Here is a 20,339-nt window from a genome sequence, read left to right as displayed (position 1 = left end):
AAATATTTTGAACATGAAAATTTTACCAATCTCGAAAACACTAAACGAAATATTCAATAGATTTGGAGTTGTAAATACTCTTCAGATAAATATTCAAAAACCATTTTCGAGTTTTTGAATTCCGATTTTTTTAAGGGGTACGAAGAAATACGGCGCTGTGGCTCAACCAACACAGCCACTGCCACCGTTACTGTATGTGTGTGACTGGTTGCACTTGCCTTTGATTACTTGATTAAAAAACATAAAATAAAAAAATTGACCACTACGGGGAAACGCAAGTAACTATATAGTACGGGCGAAGCTGCGACAAGGAGCTACTATACATATTGTCGCGTGTTCGCGACTCGATTGGTATATTGAGAGATTGGCAAGTGAAAATGTTTATATAATTACAATCTATTGGTTTAAAAACATAAATAAAAAAAATAATAAAAACCAATAATTAAAGCAAATAATAAAAATAGTAATCACAACCACAATAATAATCAAAATAATAATAATAATAACAGACAACAAAAAACATATCACAATAATAATTAGAATAATGATAATAATGGCAACAATATTATTATTAAATAATTTAAATAATAGTATTAATTAATAAAATTAAATTGACATCTAATAATATTAAATCCCAATAACCCGTCTCCAGAGGTTTCAGAGGTTCCTCACTAGAGGCAAGGAGTAAAGACCGGAATACCAGTGGGGGACCCCCATGAGGTCCCCTCATTAGAGGTATGGCATATCACCAAAAGACCGAGTCCCGGTCCCGGCTACCTGGGTGGAACATTAGTTCTCGACGAGGCAGTTGGAGGCGAAGGCACCCCACCTGGAGCTGTGTTTAGGCTTAGTTGTGCGTCCAGCTCCTAGGGGGATAAGAAATGATGCACTCAAAAAAAAAAAAAAAAAAAATGAAATAAAAACAAATAATCACAAATGCCAATAATATTAATAATAATAATACACAGAGATTACATACAAAATAGAATTTAAAGTAACCGTCAGAATTTATTCACAGGTAGATAAATAATGAAAACCAGAATTCAGTCCCGTTGACAAAAGACATAGCATGACCGCTGGTCTTAACACTTTTAACTACCAGTCTTGTATTACCAACAGTAGTACAATAAATAAGACAAGTATAAAGTTCTTTCACTGCAAATACCTTTGCTGTTCACAAATAAAATTACCCTAACAATTTATGAATGAGATTTAATACATTATCTCTTTCACTTATAGTCTTACAGTAACTGACCAAACCATTTCTTCTTCTCGTGTACTGGAGTTACTCGTGGCGTCACCTTATTTGCATCTAACTTGCACTCGAAATTCGCTCGCGTACACTGACCTCCTCGCAGAATACTCTCGCAGATTGATTTGTAGAACTCACATTGCAGACTTCATTTTAAAGATTCACATCTTCAGATTCTCCTCGCGGAACTGATTGTTTTAAATGGTCTTCCCCGAAGTATTTATAATCCTATTCTCTTTATCTGCTGGACCGGACCAAACTGGAAGCGTGAAAACAAACGACCTAGTCCTAACATTTTCCCATGAAATTCCAAATCTTGATCTAGTAACTCATCTCACGGTACAAACATTTGTTTATTGTGTTTCAGTGGGCAGTATTTCAAAGTACGTTTGTTATAGGGACCTGTTACTTTTGCTAAAATGGTCCCTTTTAGTCTCTTCTGAATTCCTTCCTTTATTATATTTTCTACTACTTTCTTCTTAATAACGGCAGGAATCCGTTACTCAGGGTCCCTTATACCGGTCTTGTTACAATATATATAAGGATCACGTTTTTATGTGTATGATATTTTCATACACCTCATTTCTCAAAACGTAAAGAAAATCGAATTCACACAACATGTTTCTATTTCAATAAGCGACCGAAAGTAATACCGTATTTTTCTTCAAAAATTTGGTAAAAACAATAAAACTAACTCGATTCTGATATTCCTTTTATTTCAAAAATAGTATTTTATAAAATTATTAGTGTTAATTAATAAATACATCTATGAAGTGAAAAATAACTCTCCAATACCAATGTTGTTTTTCATAAAATATTGTAATATATATAATAAATACGGCCTATACCATAAAGGGTTCTGTATAAGTTTTATTACGATAAGCTTAGCTGTCTTATATTTCACGTGGCATTTTTCTCTCATAAATGAGACGCTTTTTTATTCTCTCGTACGCTTCTTCTTCGCCTCCTGTTCGTTCTCCCTCTATTTCTTTCACTATTTAATCTCGCTCTTTCTCAGGTAATTTTATCTTCATCTTTATGATATATACGCGCGCACACATAAAAAAAACACGCGCGCGCGCGCAAACAAACACTTTAAACTTATTGCTTTTAAGAAATATTTTCATTTATTCATTTTCTTATAATTTTCTTTTAAAATTAATGTTATTTATGTCATTAATGAAAGTTATTTTAATTTATTAAAATAAAATTCATTATTATACAGAGTGTTACAAGAGTTTACTGATAAACTTTAACAGACGTAAGATAAATTATAAAATAATAAAAAATTATAAAATTGGAAGTGCCAGAGTTATATAGATCAAGGTTTGATCAACCTTTAAAAATTTTATTTTTACGGTAAAAAAAAGTTAAACTGAAATTTTTGGGGCAGAAGTTATGAATCAAAATCAGTAGTCCGATATATTTTTTGGAATGTGAAGTCATTTTTAACCGGTTTCAAAAATTATTATTTTAAGTAGTTGCCGAGAAAATAGTTGTGAAATCCAAAAAGAAAATTTAAAAAATAAAAACATAACTGGTTTTTTAAAAACATAACATTGATAGAAGAACAATTGCTAACATGTACAGGAACCAAACAGCAACAGTAACAATTGAAGAACATAAGAAAGAAGCCGTAATAAGCAAGGGAGTCCGACAAGAATGTTCCCTATCTCCGTTACTTTTTAATCTTTACATGGAACTAGCAGTTAATGATGTGAAAGAACAATTTAGATTCGGAGTAACAGTACAAGGTGAAAAGATAAAGATGCTACGATTTGCTGATGGTATAGTAATTATAGCCGGGAGTAAAAAGGATTTAGAAGAAACAATGAACGGAATAGATGAAGTCCTACGCAAGAACTATCGCATGAAAATAAACAAGAACAAAACCAAAGTAATGAAGTGTATTGAAGTGTGTTGATTTTATTACGCAGTCAATGTTGTTTTCATTTCAATCCGATACACTGAAAGTGACTCTCTGACATACAGGCCGACCAATTTATCTGTAGAGTTGGCCAAACGAAGGATTTTCCACTGGAGACTGAGTTTTGTTCAAAAAATACGATGGTAGCTGTCCTATTTAACTCTACAGATACGTTAGTCGGTCTGTAGTTCGGAGGGACTTCATCCGTCCGTTAAGTTTTACGTTAATCCAACGGCCGTGCGCCCCGGTACAGCCGTACCCTATTTTTCCAATTACGATTTTTCTTGGCATTTTAACTTTTACTTTTCCATCTAGCGCTGTAGCAGAACTACAGCTGTAGAAGGAAAGTATTGTAATCGGTCCAGTTTGGGCACAAGCAGTTTTCACCGGATCTTGACATTTTGACAGCTAAGGAACCCAAAAAACCGGATGGAAATTTTCCGAATATTCGTATGTATGTATGTGTTTGTCGTCTCACACCTTATATCTCCAGAAATACTAGACCGATTTTGACCAAATTTCGTTAGATTACTTCTGTGTATGGGGCATTGATACCATTAAAATTTCAACTTAAAAGGTCAAGTGGATGAGGCTGTAGATGGCAATTTTAATCCACAGACGTCATATACACACGCGGGTCGACCTCCATACTAACGTGATGGAGCAGACTTGTATACATGTGGAGCATCTAGGCAAGATGTATCAGCTGGTTTCGGCTTATAATAAATCAAACTCAGCGGTACCCAACGCAGATCTAGATGCCGTGCTAGAAAATTGGGATGGGCCCATGATACTCATGGGCGACCTCGACGCTAAGCACAAGTCTTGGAATAGCAAACTGAGAAGTGTAAATTGCAGGTTGCTATACGAAAGGGCACGAGCACGCCGGTTAGTCGTTGTAGGCCCCGAGGTGCCCACCTTCGTTCATCGAATGGGCAGACCGAGACCTGATGTACTCGACATCGCAATCATGAAGGCGGTAACAACTCCGGTCATAATTGAAAAGATATATACCTCAGCTCCGACCATTCACCTGTCTTATTGGAGTTGGGCCAAGCATGGGACGGTCAAAACCCCCCGACTATACCCCGAAGGTCAGTGAATTGGAAAAGGTTCTATGAAACTTTCCAACGGAATTACAGGCCAGCGCATCCTGAATTCCTGACCACACCGGAGGAAATCGACGACACGGTTGAACGCGTCACATCGTCAATGACCGAGGCTCTGTCAAACAGCTCTACAGAAAAGACCACGAGGCCTATCCGTAATAATCTCCCACCGACTGAGGAGGAGATACCGAATCACCCTGTCCCCCGATGATAAAAGGGCTTTTTATACTCAAACGGACAGAGTGAAACAGCTTCTGGCACAACATCGAGAGGATTCGTGGAACGAATACTTCGCCTCAGTTTCAGACGACCACTCCTCGGTGTTCAGGCTGAACGAAAAACTACGAGAAGGAAAGAAGCCCCGCCACCCAGTTGTGGGGCAACGAGGCCTTCTGGCATATTCGGAGGCAAACAGGGCGGAGATTTTCGCCGACACCCTGGAGAACCAATTTACTCCAAACCCCCCCTCCCGCTCAGAAAGAAACACCCCACACCGTCCCATGAAGAAACCACAATTTAATTCAGTCAGCATATGCGACTCCCTCCGGTGAACTGGGCGCATTTCTCCCTCCAAATAACTAGGATCCCGGTAGGTGTATTCCTGCTAGACCATAAGTGCTGGTACCGAAGGGGAATCACGCCGGGAGTACTAAGCTCAAAAGGTTAGTCTCCCACGGTCCATACGGATAGGAAGGCAAATTACCAAATCCGTCTATAAATAAAACCGCCACTAAATAACCGATGAAACCCGTCCGATAATAGAAAGATACAGCAGCAAGAGACATTGTCCAGGTTCTGCGATCTGTAGGGAGAAATATTGAAACTCCCGCCATTTTTGCGTTCCGTTCCGTTCAGTTCCATCAGATAAAAGCCTCGTGACAGGAAAGTCCGACAACTGTGTTGTCAAGTTTTTTTTTCCAATTATACGTATGTCGTTACTGAAATATAATTTTATTTTATTTTAATTCGGAAGATTTACGATCGATGAATAAGATATCAGATTCCTAAAATAAATTTACACCGAATTCCTTGATTGTTAGAACATCGATACCATCATGTTTGATTTTTTTAATTCGAATAATTCGGGACGAGAATATAGATAGAAAGCGAATCAATAAAGGAATATATTTAAAAATCAAATAAAAAAACACATCTGCAATGAAAGCATATTTGCTTATTATTTTTATTTAGAACAGTAAAGAAGAAAAGAAATAGAATAAAACTAAAGTTGATAATGTGTATCAATTTACATCTGATGTAGGTCAGATAAACAAAAGAAATACAAGTACTTACAAATTCAATTAGTTACAAAACAAAAAGAAGGTAGATATCTCGCAGTTAATGGAAAAAGGTCGTTTAATTATTTATTAAATATGCTCTGAAATAACTTACCCCATAGACGCCTTCTTGGATCTCCTCTATTATGTATCATAATTTTGATTAGGAAGGATTAAAATGAGGTGTAGTTAATTAAATTTTAATGTCATTTGTAGTAATTGTAATTAATTTATTATTTATTTATACAAATAGATAATAAATATTAACCTTTATTATGGAAGCTATTGATGATGGGTGCCATATCTTATATTTCTGCCCCGCTGAACGTTATAAAGTAATTAGAGAACTTGCGAGGATCAATTCTGGTTTTGTTCTGGAAAAGTTATTGGAAAACCGAAAGAGAACATAGTTGCTGGTTTCCTTAGATTCTTAGCTCTTCGGAGGATGGCTGAGGGGGTCTGATGCTCTTATTGTTGCTGGGTAGCTAGGGGCCTGTCTGGGTGCTTACTTTGGCAAGAAAGGAGTTTTGGCTTAGAACCTCGGTTAGTTGAGATATTTGCTGTTAGGATGAGAAAGGATGTATTGAAAAATTTGTGATAGAGCTGCGGTATGGGAGGGTGTGTAGACATTGACCTCGCTCCCGAAAGTGTACCAGAACAGAGAGAGAGAGAAATAGAGATAGGGTATTTTTTCATTAGAAGTTTACTAAATTCGTCAATATGTTTCTTGATTTTTGAGTACATCAAGAGTTTGACTAAATTTATCTTCTATTGCGATTAACATTTGTTTTGTTAATATGAGAATAGTATTTTTGGTGTTAAAAAAATTCGATAAATAATAATCGCAGTACATAATTTAATAAATTGAATTTAGATACGAAAAGAGTTTTTGTGTGTAACCAATTTAAGTGTAAAACGAAGGTGTAGGAATCGAGCTTCCGCGAATCGATTAATTTGGTAATTGAAGGTTGCAAGTTATAGTAGGTGGTCGAGGTTGAGAGAATCCATTCGAAGATTATAGTATGTTGTGTAAATTCACTGATGGAAATATCTGCCGAGACATTTGTGTCGGTGGCTTCCTGACAAATACCAAACTGATAACTGTGATGTTGTCAAGTTTAGACTGTATCTAAAAGATGACCTTCTGTAAAGGCCATCAGGGTTAAGAACGGAGTGGGTGGTGTGGCAACCGGGTTCGTTACAAGGTATTTTTTTCTACTAGGACCAGGATGTCCGACAATGCTTTGTTCCTTCTACATTCTATCTTATTTCTATGATTTGTAAAGCTCCATATGCTTTCAATCTTTTGGGTATTTTCCCTTGTTTGTGGGTGTTTATTTTTCCTGTTTAGCCTCTGGTAATTACCGTTCAGATAATACTTCAGAGGATGAATGAGGATGATATGTATGAGTGTAAATGAAGTGTAGTCTTGTACATTCTCAGTTCGACCGTACCTGAGATGTGTGGTTAATTGAAACCCAACCACCAAAGAACACCGGTATCCATGATCTAGTACTCAAATCCGTGTAAAAATAACTAGCTTTACTAGGACTTGAACGGTGGAACTCTCGACTTCCAAATCAGCTGATTTGGGAAGACGCGTTCACCACTAGACAAACCCGGTGGGTTGCCAAATAAGATACCTAACTACTTTTTTGAACTCAATAAGAATTGTCAAGAAAGAAACAAAGTACTACTGCTGGATATTACCGCGAAAGTGTTTTTATTAAAATATATCTTTATATATAAAAATGTTAAGTTTGTATACGTTTCAAGAACTCAAAATGTTCTGCGCCGATTGAGCTCAAATTTTAACACGATATATAACCCGCATCGAAGATTGTTTTTATCTATTTTTCGCATCAGTCACATACCCGCGACCGCGAGAAAACAGTTTTTTTTTAACGGTCAGCTGTGTACCAGTGACCGCGCCATCTGCCGGAAGCGAGGGGAACACTCGCCATACTAGCTAACAACAACCGCAGTCACATGTGAAACAATACCTGTTCCCAATTACATTGTTTATTAAAAAAAAAAAAAAACGTATCCACTTGCATCTGATTCAGATTATTATACAATCTGAATTAAATATTCACTTTAATCGAGGTACTTTTGTGTGATCGTGTCGTGATTGAGCTGCACCTTTCACCAAGCTCTGAATTTATTAGAAAACGACCAACAGTGGGATATATGTATTAATGACGCGTGCAACACTGCACATCCAAACCCAATTCGCGCATTATTCGCAATTATATTGACCGCTTGCTTCCCTTCATCTCCCACAGAGTTATGGGAAAGATATCGATCACATATGGCTGAGGATATTTTGCATAGAGTACGCCTAGAAAATACCAACATGACCGTGGAATTTACAGAAGGCATTTACAACGAAGCATTGATAAATATTGAAGATAAGTGCTTAGCTATTGCAAATAAAGTTCTTAGTCAATCGGGAATGCCAGCACCCACCCGAGCTGCAATTGCTTCATTTGATGTGGATTTACGCCGTGAACAGAGTTACAACTACGGTAATCTTCAGTCATATGTCTAATCAAACATTTCCAAATTAACGCGTGAACAGAAAGGCATTTAAGATCGCATAATGCAAATGATAAATGACGGAGTTGGGGGGACCTTCTTCTTGGATGCGCCAGGAGGAACTGGGAAAAAATTCCTCATTAGATTGATTCTAGCAACGGTTCGATCAAAAAATGACATTTATCCTGTTGCGGAACATTAATCAGCCAAAACTCTGCAACGGCTCGCGACTTGCAGTTAAGAAATTGATGAATAACGTAGTCGAAGCAACGATTTTAACGGGGCCTTTCAAAGGTGAAGATGTCCTCATTCCTCGAAGACCCATGATCCCGACCGATACACCATTTTAATTTAAAAGATTGCAATTCCCTATTCGATTGGCATTTGCAATCACAATCGATAAAGCTCAAGGTCAATCTTTAGAATTGTGTGGTTTAGATTTAGATGCGGATTGCTTCTCACATGGGCAACTGTATGTTGCGTGTTCCCGAGTCGGCAAACCAGATAGCCTTTATATCTACTCAGACAGTGGAAAAACAAAAAAATATTGTATATACATAAGTATTACAAAATTAAACTTGTATGAAACGTATGCTTTGTTTTGTTTCTCATTTCTCATCCATGCAACCACAATGTGCCACAGCGAAGCGTGGCGGGTAGAGCTAGTATTTAATAAATTACTTATTTTATTATTTATATATTTTATAGCTTTTATTATTTAAAAATTAGAGTTAAAATAATAATTATAATTGTAAGTACCTATAAATTATTATTTAATAAACCTATTTCCGAAAACATTTTGTGGCTCTTTAAAAACTTTGAAATTTTGTAAATTGTAATTTTTGATTCTTCTGACTCAAAATGTTGCCGACTCCTGTCCTAGCCAGTTTTTTTCCTATATTCAATCACATTTAGCATTTTCCTATTCTCTCCAATTCTCTTCTTATTACTATATGGTATTTCCGTCTGACATTTATCATTCTGTATCATACCCGTATCTCAAAAGCCTCAATTCGTTTTCTGTTTGGCTTTGTTATCGTCTAAGTTTAAGCTTCATAAAGCATCACACTCCAAATAAAACACTTCATTAACGTTAAGTTTAACTTTCCACACACAGCATCCTGAATCTCGTAAGGGAAGACACCTCCCATGTGACGATTCCGGTCGCCACAACATCCTCTCCGTTCCTAGCCTTGATGATTTTTATCAGAAATCGTCTTTTAGTCCCTCTAAATTTGATAACATAACACAGTCATCAGTTTGGCCACAGATTCAAATGGAAAAATATCTTAGAATTGTTCATTTAGAGAAAAAAAGAAGAAATTTACTATCTTATTTTAAAAATACAAGAGATTTTAAACTAGCCAATAGATTATCATTTTTAATACACTCAAAAATCGAGGAAAAGCTTTGTTATTTTAAATTCTTCATAGATTATCTTGTTTAATCAAAAGTGGTAAAAATCTTTAAATAAACAATATATATATGCTGAACTGACCGAGATAGTCTAATGATTAAATTAGTCGTAGGAAAATCAGTTGACTTTCTAAGTAAACGTTTTTGTCTATGTAGAGGCAGTTAATTTTAGGTTAATTTTAGTTGGAATTGAATGACTCTAAATACCGGTGGTTTTTGTTGGTTAGATTTCAATTAATCATAAGTTTAAGGAGTGGTCGACCTGAGGTTATTCCAGACTACATGTTAATCGGTACATTTACACTACATTCCAGCTACGTTAGGCCTGGCAAACCGGTAAAGGTAATTGCATTTGCCTATATACATACACACACATACACTCACACTTGGCAGTAGATGAAAAACTGGTTTGTGAAACAAACTTTGCTGAAGAGAATTATATAATAAAAGAGAAATTAATTATACTGAGATTAAATTATTAACAGAAATCAGAAAGAAATAAAGAATCAAATTAAATTAAAATACCGAGTGTCCCATATAAAACGCAACCCATCAATCACTCATCCATGAAATTTTAAAAGTCAAGCTTACTCCCCTACTCGTTACTGAATTGGATTCGTCCAACATGTGAACATCGCGGCGACGCAGTAGAACCTACCGATAGTAACAAAAATGCAATCATAAAGTTCAGTGTATTGCTAGAGACAAGATGGTGATTTTTCGCTAGATGAACGTGTTTTCATTTTCGAGTCGTACTTCAGTACGAAATCAGCGGTTGCAGTGCAAGATTTGTTTCGCCATAAGTACCCGGATAAACCACTCTCCTAACAAAACATCAGTATTAAGGTTAGTCGCAAAATTTAGAGAGACTGGTTCTATTAATAACAAGGAACACAAAAGATCTGCGTCAGTGTTGAATACAGATACAATCACTGAAATCAAAGACCGATTACTAGCCTAGCCAAATAAATCGATCAGACGTTTGTCTGCTGAAATTAATTTGTCTAAATCGACTTTTCATCGGGCGACCAAACAATTATAATTACGACCTTATCGCATTCAAACGGTTCATCGACTTCTTGAGCCCGACAAAGAAAAACGGCTACAATATTGTCAACGGTTCCGTCGATTTCTGCGTGAGGTAATTTAAATGTTATGGATTCGTTATTTTTCACAGATGTAGCACGGTTTCATTTGGATAGCTACGTAAACAGCCAAAACAGTAGAATTTGGAGCGCTGAAAATCCCCTCGTTTATCACGAAAAACAATTACACCCGCAGAAGAAGGGTGTGTGGTGCGCGATATCGCGGAAGAAAATAATCGGTCCTATTTTTTTCGAGTACACCATTAATGCAGAACGATATCGGGATATTTTATTTCAGTTCATCGCACTCTTGGAAGAGGAAGACAGACACTGCCGGCTAAAACATTACGGTGCGACATCGCACTACGCAGGTTTAACTTCTGATTTCGTCGAGGAATTCTTTGGTAATCGTGTTATCGGTCGAGGTTTGTGGCCACCAAGATCTCCAGATTTGACTGCGGCGGATTTTTTTCTACGGGGTTACCTCAAAGAAAAGCCTACAGTAACAAACCACGAATACTTGAACAATTGAAAGTCAATATTGAACAAGCTGTATTAAATATCCAGCCACAAACTTTGAAAAAGTTTCAAGAAATGCTGTAAAAAGAATTGAAGCTTGTATTCAAGAGTATGGCAGCCACTTTCAACATTTACTCTAAATGTAAGGTAATGGATGGTAATAATAAAAATTACATTTACATTTACACATGCCTTTTTATTATTTCAATACCTACCAATATAAGGTAGGGTTGCATTTAATATGGGACTCCCTGTAGCTGATGATTTCTTTAAAGAGAAACGTCCATTTAAATTACAAAAAAAAATCCTGAATTTAAAAAAAAATATTGTAAATAAAACCGTATTTAAAAAAAAAATAATTTACGTCATGAAATAATTAAAATGTGTATCATTGATTTTCATAGCCTGGAATTTCTGGGTAAAGGAAAAGAAGGTTATAAAAAGAAAGGAAATTTTGCTTTAAAAAAATAATATATAAAAAAATTAGAAACGGAAAGGGGAATATAAAAAGAAGGTGTAAAAATCAGCCTCTTTATTCTGTCAGAGTAACGGAAAACAGGGTGGATGAGGAAAATTCTACCTGTGTGTTGTGTAGTCATATCATTTTCTATACCTATAAAGCAACTTATCCTGATCAGATTCATCAACGCCCAGTAAATACTAATAAGATAAATCAATGAAAATTTGTATACATTTTATCTTATAACCCAAATGCACAGTAAGAAAGGATTTTTTGAAACTACTAATTTGAAGTATTAAAATTGATATACAATGACAATAATATTTTTTTTTAATTTCTCGGTAACAAATGAAGATATTAATTTGATTTTTACTGTGTGTAATTTTAATGTAAATATTTTAAAATCGGAGTAACAGTACAAGGTGAAAAGATAAAGATGCTACGATTTGCTGATGATATAGTAATTCTAGCCGAGAGTAAAAAGGATTTAGAAGAAACAATGAACGGCATAGATGAAGTCCTACGCAAGAACTATCGCATGAAAATAAACAAGAACAAAACAAAAGTAATGAAATATAGTAGAAATAACAAAGATGGACCGCTGAATGTGAAAATAGGAGGAGAAAAGATTATGGAGGTAGAAGAATTTTGTTATTTGGGAAGTAGAATTACTAAAGATGGACGAAGCAGGAGCGATATAAAATGCCGAATAGCACAAGCGAAACGAGCTTTCAGTAAGAAATATAATTTGTTTACATCAAAAATTAATTTAAATGTCAGGAAAAGATTTTTGAAAGTATATGTTTGGAGTGTCGCTTTATATGGAAGTGAAACTTGGACAATCGGAGTATCTGAGAAGAAAAGATTAGAAGCTTTTGAAATGCGGTGCTATAGGAGAATGTTAAAAATCAGATGGGTGGATAAAGTGACAAATGAAGAGGTATTGCGGCAAATAGATGAAGAAAGAAGCATTTGGAAAAAATATAGTTAAAAGAAGAGACAGACTTATAGGCCACATACTAAGGCATCCTGGAATAGTCGCTTTAATATTGGAAGGACAGGTAGAAGGAAAAAATTGTGTACGCAGGCAACGTTTGGAATATGTAAAACAAATTGTTAGGGATGTAGGATGTAGAGGGTACACTGAAATGAAACGACTAGTACTAGATAGGGAATCTTGGAGAGCTGTATCAAACCAGTCAAATGACTGAAGACAAAAAAAAAAATTTTAAATCAATTTCTAGTTTTTTTGAAATTCAACTTTGTAAGGGGTAAAGAAAGATAAAAAAATTTCGAATAATGATTGCAAATTTTTCTCATTTCTAACTGTAATAGATGTGGTATTTATTCGAGTTTCGCTTGCAAATTCTCTTGAGATAAATAAATAAAAATCATTTTTGGATTCTTTTTGAATTTCAATTTTTTAAAGGGTGCGGCGATTCAATCAACACTTTTACTGCCGCTGTTACTGTTTGTGCAATACGATTCACTGTACTTGACTACGAATGCTTCACTAAAAGTTTAGATGTGGACACTATATGACTTTCTTGTACGCTTATTTAAATTACATATACACAGTTTTTTTTTTTTTAAATAAAAAGTACATTAAATTTTATTTCATTAATAACTTTTTCATTTTTTATTATTTTTATTATTGAATTATTATTTATCGTAACGAAATGTAGTAGAAATAACAAAGATGGACTACTGAATGTGAAAATAGGTGGAGAAAAGATTATGGAAGTAGAAGAAATTTGTTATTTGGAAAGTAGAATTACTAAAGATGAACGAAGCAGGAGCGATATAAATACAGAATAGCACAGAAGAAACGAGCTTTTAGTCAGAAATATAATTTGTTTACATAAAAAATTAACTTAAATGTAAGGAAAAGATTGTTGAAAGTTTGGAGCGTTGCTTTATACGGAAGTGAAACTTGGACGATGGGAGTACCTGAGAAGAAATTATTAGAAGCTTTTGAAATGCGGTGCTATAGGAGAATGTTAAAAATCAGATGGGTGGATAAAGTGACAAATGAAGAAGTGTTGCGGTAAATAGATGCAGAAAGAAGCATTTGGAAAAATATAGCCAAAAGAACTGGAATTGATAAATTATTGGGTTTGTCGTAGGTTAAACATGTGAACCTTTTTTCACATGCAACTATTGTCGTATTGAGTAAATCTGAAGTTTTTTTAACTTTAAGGTGGAAATCTTTTTTATCCCCTACTTAGCACCGATGAAATCTATAACCATTTTCTGGCGTGCCGAAAGGGATTTTTTTTTTTTGCTCCAAGAACGGAAATATATTTTTTGAATATTCAGTCGGGTAGAAAGACTTTCAAGAATTCTTTGCAATTATAAAGTTATTATTTCATTAATAACTTTTTCATTTTTATTTTTTTATTATTGAATTATTATTTATCCTAATTAAATGTAGTAGAAATAACAAAGATGGACCACTGAATGTGAAAATAGGAGAAGAAAAGATTATGGAAGTAGAAGAAATTTGTTATTTGGAAAGTAGAATTACTTTCCAAATTACGCTATGCTAATCATGAATAAATAATTCTTCTAGTAGAATAGTTAAAGGAAGAAAAAATCTTTAACTATAGATCTCCTCAACTGTTACTTGACTACTCAAGTACATGGTTGCCAAACTCTTCGTATTAGAAACTACTATATATATATATATATACTACGTCATGCCAGTAAATTCTTGTTTGGATCTCTCATTCAATTTTATTTTCTTTTCATTTAAAGATTTATATACTAGACAATAGGGGCTCCGCTCCCTGAACCTACGTGGCCCAGGTCGATGCAGACGAGCCTTGGGGCATGGGGCAGAGCCTCAGAACTCAGTTCGCTCGTTATTACCGTCTAGTCTGGACCCCCAGAGCTCGCTTCTTTCGTTATTACCGTCTAGTCTGGACCCCCTAGAGCTCGCTTCTTTCGTTATTACCGTCTAGCTCACTGGTTCCCCTTTGGACTCTTGCACAGCTCGCTTCGCTTGCCATTCTCATTGCGCTAGACTCGTACAGTGTGTCATTACCCTGATGGCTGTGAGAATAATACTGATAACAATTCAAGTATTTGGGCATTATAGAAACCTTAAAAAATAACTAAATTACAAAAGATACAACAGTAGTAATTATGGTAATTAAAGCATATAAACCTTTGACGAGGAAAACATCACAATTTATTTATGTTGTCATGGTAACAGAGGTACGCAGGTACTTGTACTTTTATTTTTTTATTTTTTGTTTAACCTCCGGGTCCACCTTTAGGTATACTTCAGATGATGAGATGAATGATTTGTAGCGTGTGTGAAAATGTCATGCTTGACCGGGATTCGGACCCGGGACCTCCGGATGAAAGGCCGAGACGCTACCACTCGCGCCACGGAGGCCGGCAGGTACTTCTACCTACAGAGATACGTAGGCGCAATGGTAAATGTAGGTAGGTTTACGTTATAGGTAAGATTATGATATTTTTATGAGGAATTTAATAAATGATTCTTAGAATCTCTACAAATAAATTGAAATTCTCAAGAAAAACTCAGAATAAAATAAAATTTAAGCTGATGTAAAAAGAAAACAATTAGGTACTTCGTCGGGTATAACATTTCAAATACAAACTTTATTCGTTGTGATGACTGTTAACTAATATATAATAAAATTAGGTATTTTAAATATTTTTCATACGTCACGCACGCGCACGCGCCCACACACTCATATCTTTTATTCATTGCTTTACTTGAAGAGATTATTCATTTTATAATTATTTTATTTTAATAACTGTACGCCACGTGGTTAAATTATTTCCTTTGAAAAAAAAGTTGAAAAAAAAGCAATTAAAACATGGATATCTAATTTTGAGGAAACCGGTTCGGCAATGAAAAATAAACCTCCAGGCCGTGAGCGAACCGTCCGTACACCACAGGATGTTCAAGGTTTACAAGATGCTGTCACACGAAGTCCACATCGGTCAATCCGTCGTCTCTCAGCATCTTTACAATCGGATAGTTCAAGCGTTCGAAGAATGTTAGTGAAGGACTTGCAATTCCATCCATACAAGTTGCAGATCGTCAAGAAACTGAAACCGAACGATGCAGTTGTGCGAGCGCAATTCTGTAATGTAATGCTTCAGTAGAAAAATTATAACGAAGAGTTTGTTCACGAACTGTGGATGTCAGACGAAACGCATTTCCACCTCGGTGGATTTGTTAACGAGCAAAATTTCAGATACCGGGCACAAGAAAATCCTACACCGCTACACCATCGTCCGTTGCACAGTCATAAAGTGACCGTGTGGTGTGCTATGTCATCTTACGGTGTTACAGGCCCTTATTTTTTTGAGGATGACAACGGTCTTGCGATTACAGTGACGTCGGCTCGTTACGTAGCCGTGCTTGAAACCTTTGTTGTGGAACAACAAAACAGATTTCCACCGATTCTTAACACAGCCTGGTTTCAACAAGACGGAGCAACGTCACATACTGCACGAATATAGATGGCAGCTGTACGCCGATACTTTGGACAACGTGTCATTTCACGAAATGGTGACATTAGATGGCCTCCCAGATCGCCTGATCTTTCAGCTTGCGATTACTTTTTGTGGGGTCACATTAAAAGCAAAGCGTTCTACAGTAGACCTGCTACAACGGAAGAACTGAAGGCAAAGATCCGAGTAGCAATTGCGGAAATTCCAGTCGAGATGTTACGTCAAACCACGAACAATTTAAGGAAGAGACTTCGTGAGTGTTTACGTAGAAGAGGAGGTCACCTGGAAGATGTCATCTTTAAAAAAGAAACTAAAATGTATGTATCCTAAAATGGCAACATTTGTACAATTACATGAAATAAAATTCATTTTCTAAAAAAAAAATTTCATTAACTTTATTTAATTTTTAAAACTTCCCGTTTTGTTGAATCACCCTGTATTATACTACCAACCCAATTGCGGCTTCGCCCACTTTATAAGGTTACTTGCGTTTCCCGTCGCGGTTAATTTCTTTTTTCTGTTTCACTTTCTTGTACGAAGTAAAGGAAGTATTGTGATCGTGAAAAATTTCGGTTTACAGATTTCAACGGGAATATCCATTTTGACCGTCCCTGAATCCATTTTGACTAATTTCAGCGTGACGTTTGTATGTACGTATTTATCTCGCATATCTCAAAAAGGATTAGCCTGAGGATGTTGAAGTTTTGAAGTTTTACATCTCCCCTTTAGATAGCAATCGACTGAACCAAAAGTGTCCAAAAAGCCCAAAATACAAAACAAAAATGGATTTTGGACTTTTTATATAAGGGCAGTAATAAGCCCTTATTGAGAACTTTTCAACGATATATCATAAGTGGTACTTATTTTCATTGGTTCCAGAATTATACCCAAATAAAATTTTAATTAATGAAATATTATTCTTACAAGGGGAAGGCACGTCGGTTCGAACGCGATTTCATTTCCTTATTTTTAACTCTTTTTTTTTATTTTAAATATATTGATTTATTAAAAATTGTTAAACTCTGTAAAAAAATGTTACGATAAATAATTTTTTTTGTTTACAGTTATTTGACTGGTTTGATGCAGCTTTCCAAGATTCTCTAGTCAATATTGTCGAGTATGGAATAATGAAGAATGGAAAACTTTGCCCTAAAAATGAGAAGACGAGTCCGTCAGTTGGAAAAAAAAGTCCACGGAACCATCTTTTTGAACCCAAAAAGTATATTTTTATCGAATTTTTATGCTAAAATTCATTTATGAAAGCTGCCTACAACTTCCAGCTCTTGTACAAATTGAAATCCGTCTACAGGAACAAATGGAGCCTTCTGTAGATCAGTGGATGTGATTTTCCTTAACGAAAACCGTAGGCATCATAAGAATTTTACTGGAAAACATCTTCATTCAATCAAGATTTATTAATCTATGATTTCTTTTTGTTTGTACGATTCGTTGTAGGAATAGTTGGAAGGACATCGATTCTAGAGCGACAAATTAGAGCAGTTCATGCACAATTTGCTTTTGACACTCCTCAAACTTTATCAAGAAGGATCCATAACTTTCTCACAGATTAGAAAAAAACGTGTAGAACTTCAGGAAGATTACGTAGAAAAGCAATATTTAAAAAATTTTTATTCTATATTAATAATTGTTAAAAAGTTAAAAAAAAAAAAAAAACTAATAATAAATATACTTACAGGATATTCGTCGTATTTTACGCCATTATAATCTGGATAATCAATTTGTCCAGCAGGATTATAAGCAGTTTTTTTAATTAGTGTTAGTGGTTGTCGAGGTACATGTTGATTATTGTTGTTATCATTATTTCTTATCGATGAATGTGTGGTAGCTTCACATCCTGCATTATTTCTTAAACTGGCATATATAATTAACACTAATAAACATAACCAACATGGTCCGTCAAAACAAATTGGCGCCATAACGCCTACGATCTGAAAAAAAAAAATTATTTATATAAATTTGAAAAATTTATAATTTCTAATTATAAAAATTTAACTGAAATTCTTGTAGAATCTGATTTGGATTAAATTATTTAAAAATTAAAAGATATCGCAAAAAAGGTCACGCGTATAAATTCTAGGAAAAAACACCAGTGGTGGAACGAAAACTGCGATAAAGCAGTAACAGATAGGCATAATGCTTGCTTGAAATTTCAAAGCAATAAATCTGAAGAATCTTATTTTAATCTTATTAATCAAGGAAAAATCACATACAAAAGTATTCGTAATGTAAATAGAGAAAATCAAAATAATTTAATTAATCAAATTGAACAGGACTTTAATAAAAATAATTCTAAAAAGTTACTATAAACTGTTTTATAATCGGTTACAAAAATACGAAGCTCCAACATTAATACTTAAGGATAAATCTAGTAAAATTGCACATAATAATAAAGAAAACGTGGAAATCCTTGCAAAAGCTTTTAATAAGCTTTTGAACTGCAAAGAACCTACAGATTTACTAGAAATAAGTGTTAATACAGAAATTAAAACGCCAGAATCAAACAAAAAACCGTCGACATATAAAGAAGTAGAAAATGCGCTTAAGAACTTACAAATAATAAAGCAAGCGGAGAAGAGCAAACAGTCGCAGAAATTTGGAAAAATGCAGAAGAATCAGTTAATAAATCTTTGCATAATTCTCTGGTTAAAATTTGGGAATCCGAAAAACTTCCAGAACATTGGACAACAGCTATTATATACCATTTACACAAAAAAGGCGTCAAGACAAATCCAGACAATTATCTTGGAATTTCATTATTAGATTGTACTTATAAAATTTTATCTAGAATTATCTACAATAGAATTAAGGACCGACTAGAAAGGGAGCTAGGCGATTACCAAGGTGGTTTTCGGTCTTGGCGCAGTTGTCCAGATCAAATTATTACTTTGAAATTACTTATAGATATTTATAATAGAAAGCAAAAACAGATGGTTATTTCTTTAATTGATTTCAAAAAAACGTACGATTGCATACATAGGCCTTCGATGTTAAAAATTCTGAGAAATCTCGGATTGGATCCTAAATTGGTAAATATGATCGGTTTAACATTGACAAATACAAAATCTAAAGTGAAGTTTCGTGGCGAATTTTCCGAACCTTTATACATAAAATCCGGACTGAGACAAGGCGACGGACTTTCACCATTATTATTTAATTGTGCGGTAGAATTTCTGATGCTTGAACGGTTTAAAATTAATCCAAAAAAATATTCACATAGGATACAAAAGAGTTAACTTAAATTTAAATCGCCTAGGGTTTGCCGACGACTTAGCTTTATTAGCTAATAGTATCGCAGAAGCCAGAATACAAATAACAAGTATAGAAGAACTTGCGAATAAAATTGGACTTAAAATTTCTTACGAAAAGACTAAAATGATGGCTGTAGATCCTTTAGTTATTAATTCTGTGAATATTAACGGAAACAAAGTAGAAGTTGTAGAAAAATTTAAATATCTTGGAGAGATCATTACTTGTAATTGTAACGAAAAACAAAATTGGACCGAAAGACTTAATAAATTATTTAATGTTCTACAAGTAACCAAAAATACTTACAACAAAAAATCGCTCTCGATTAACACTAAAATTAGACGTTACAAAACTGTGGTTAAACCGGTAATTACTTACGCGAGCGAGACTTTATTTAGATTAAATCAAAAAAATAGGACTGAACCTTTGCTTAAAGTTGAACGCAGGATTCTTAGAACCTGCATAAACATAAAATATAAACGCGAAAATCAGTACCGATTATCGCCTAATAAATTTCTGTACGAAAACTTGGAATCCTTAATCGATACTATGAAAAAGAAACCAATTTCTTTCTGCGCACACTTGTTAAGATTACCGCAGGACAGGATTACTAAGAGAATTATCGATCGATTTTGGTCTTTAAAAAATCCCCCATTATGGATCAAAGAAATTAAAGAAGAAATGTAAGAATTAAATTTGTCTTACGAAGATTTACTTAATAAATCCGAAAAATTAAAATTTGTTATTAAAAATCCTAATACCGACTTTAAAGTAAGAACTTTTAATTATACAAAAAGGGTTTATTCAGAAGAGGATCGTAAAGCAAGATCACATTAAGAATGACTAAATATTGGGAGAAAGTAAAAATTAAGAAGGCCAAAAGATCGGCAAAAAGAGATTTGAATTATTCTGACTAAAGTGGTCCTTTGCGGCCTTAAAAGTAAAAAAAAAAAAAAAAAAAATTGAAAAAAGTAACAAAAATAAATTACATA

General features: G+C 34.6%; 1 protein-coding gene across 1 annotated transcript in view; it reads right to left on the bottom strand.

The window, feature by feature from the left end:
- Positions 1 to 20,339, bottom strand: part of AstCC (Allatostatin double C) — a 143,808-nt gene that overhangs the window by 40,061 nt on the left and 83,408 nt on the right. The window contains exon 2 of the mRNA XM_075381369.1: positions 17,775 to 18,029. Within this exon, the coding sequence (XP_075237484.1) occupies positions 17,775 to 18,017 (243 nt within the window). The 5' untranslated portion in view covers positions 18,018 to 18,029. The remainder of the gene's footprint in view (positions 1 to 17,774; positions 18,030 to 20,339) is intronic.

The sequence above is a fragment of the Lycorma delicatula genome, chromosome 13 (genome assembly GCF_047948215.1).
Source record: "Lycorma delicatula isolate Av1 chromosome 13, ASM4794821v1, whole genome shotgun sequence".
NCBI lineage: Eukaryota > Metazoa > Arthropoda > Insecta > Hemiptera > Fulgoridae > Lycorma > Lycorma delicatula.
The sequence above is the reverse complement of the archived record's forward strand: the minus strand, read 5'-3'. Positions and strand labels throughout refer to the sequence as shown.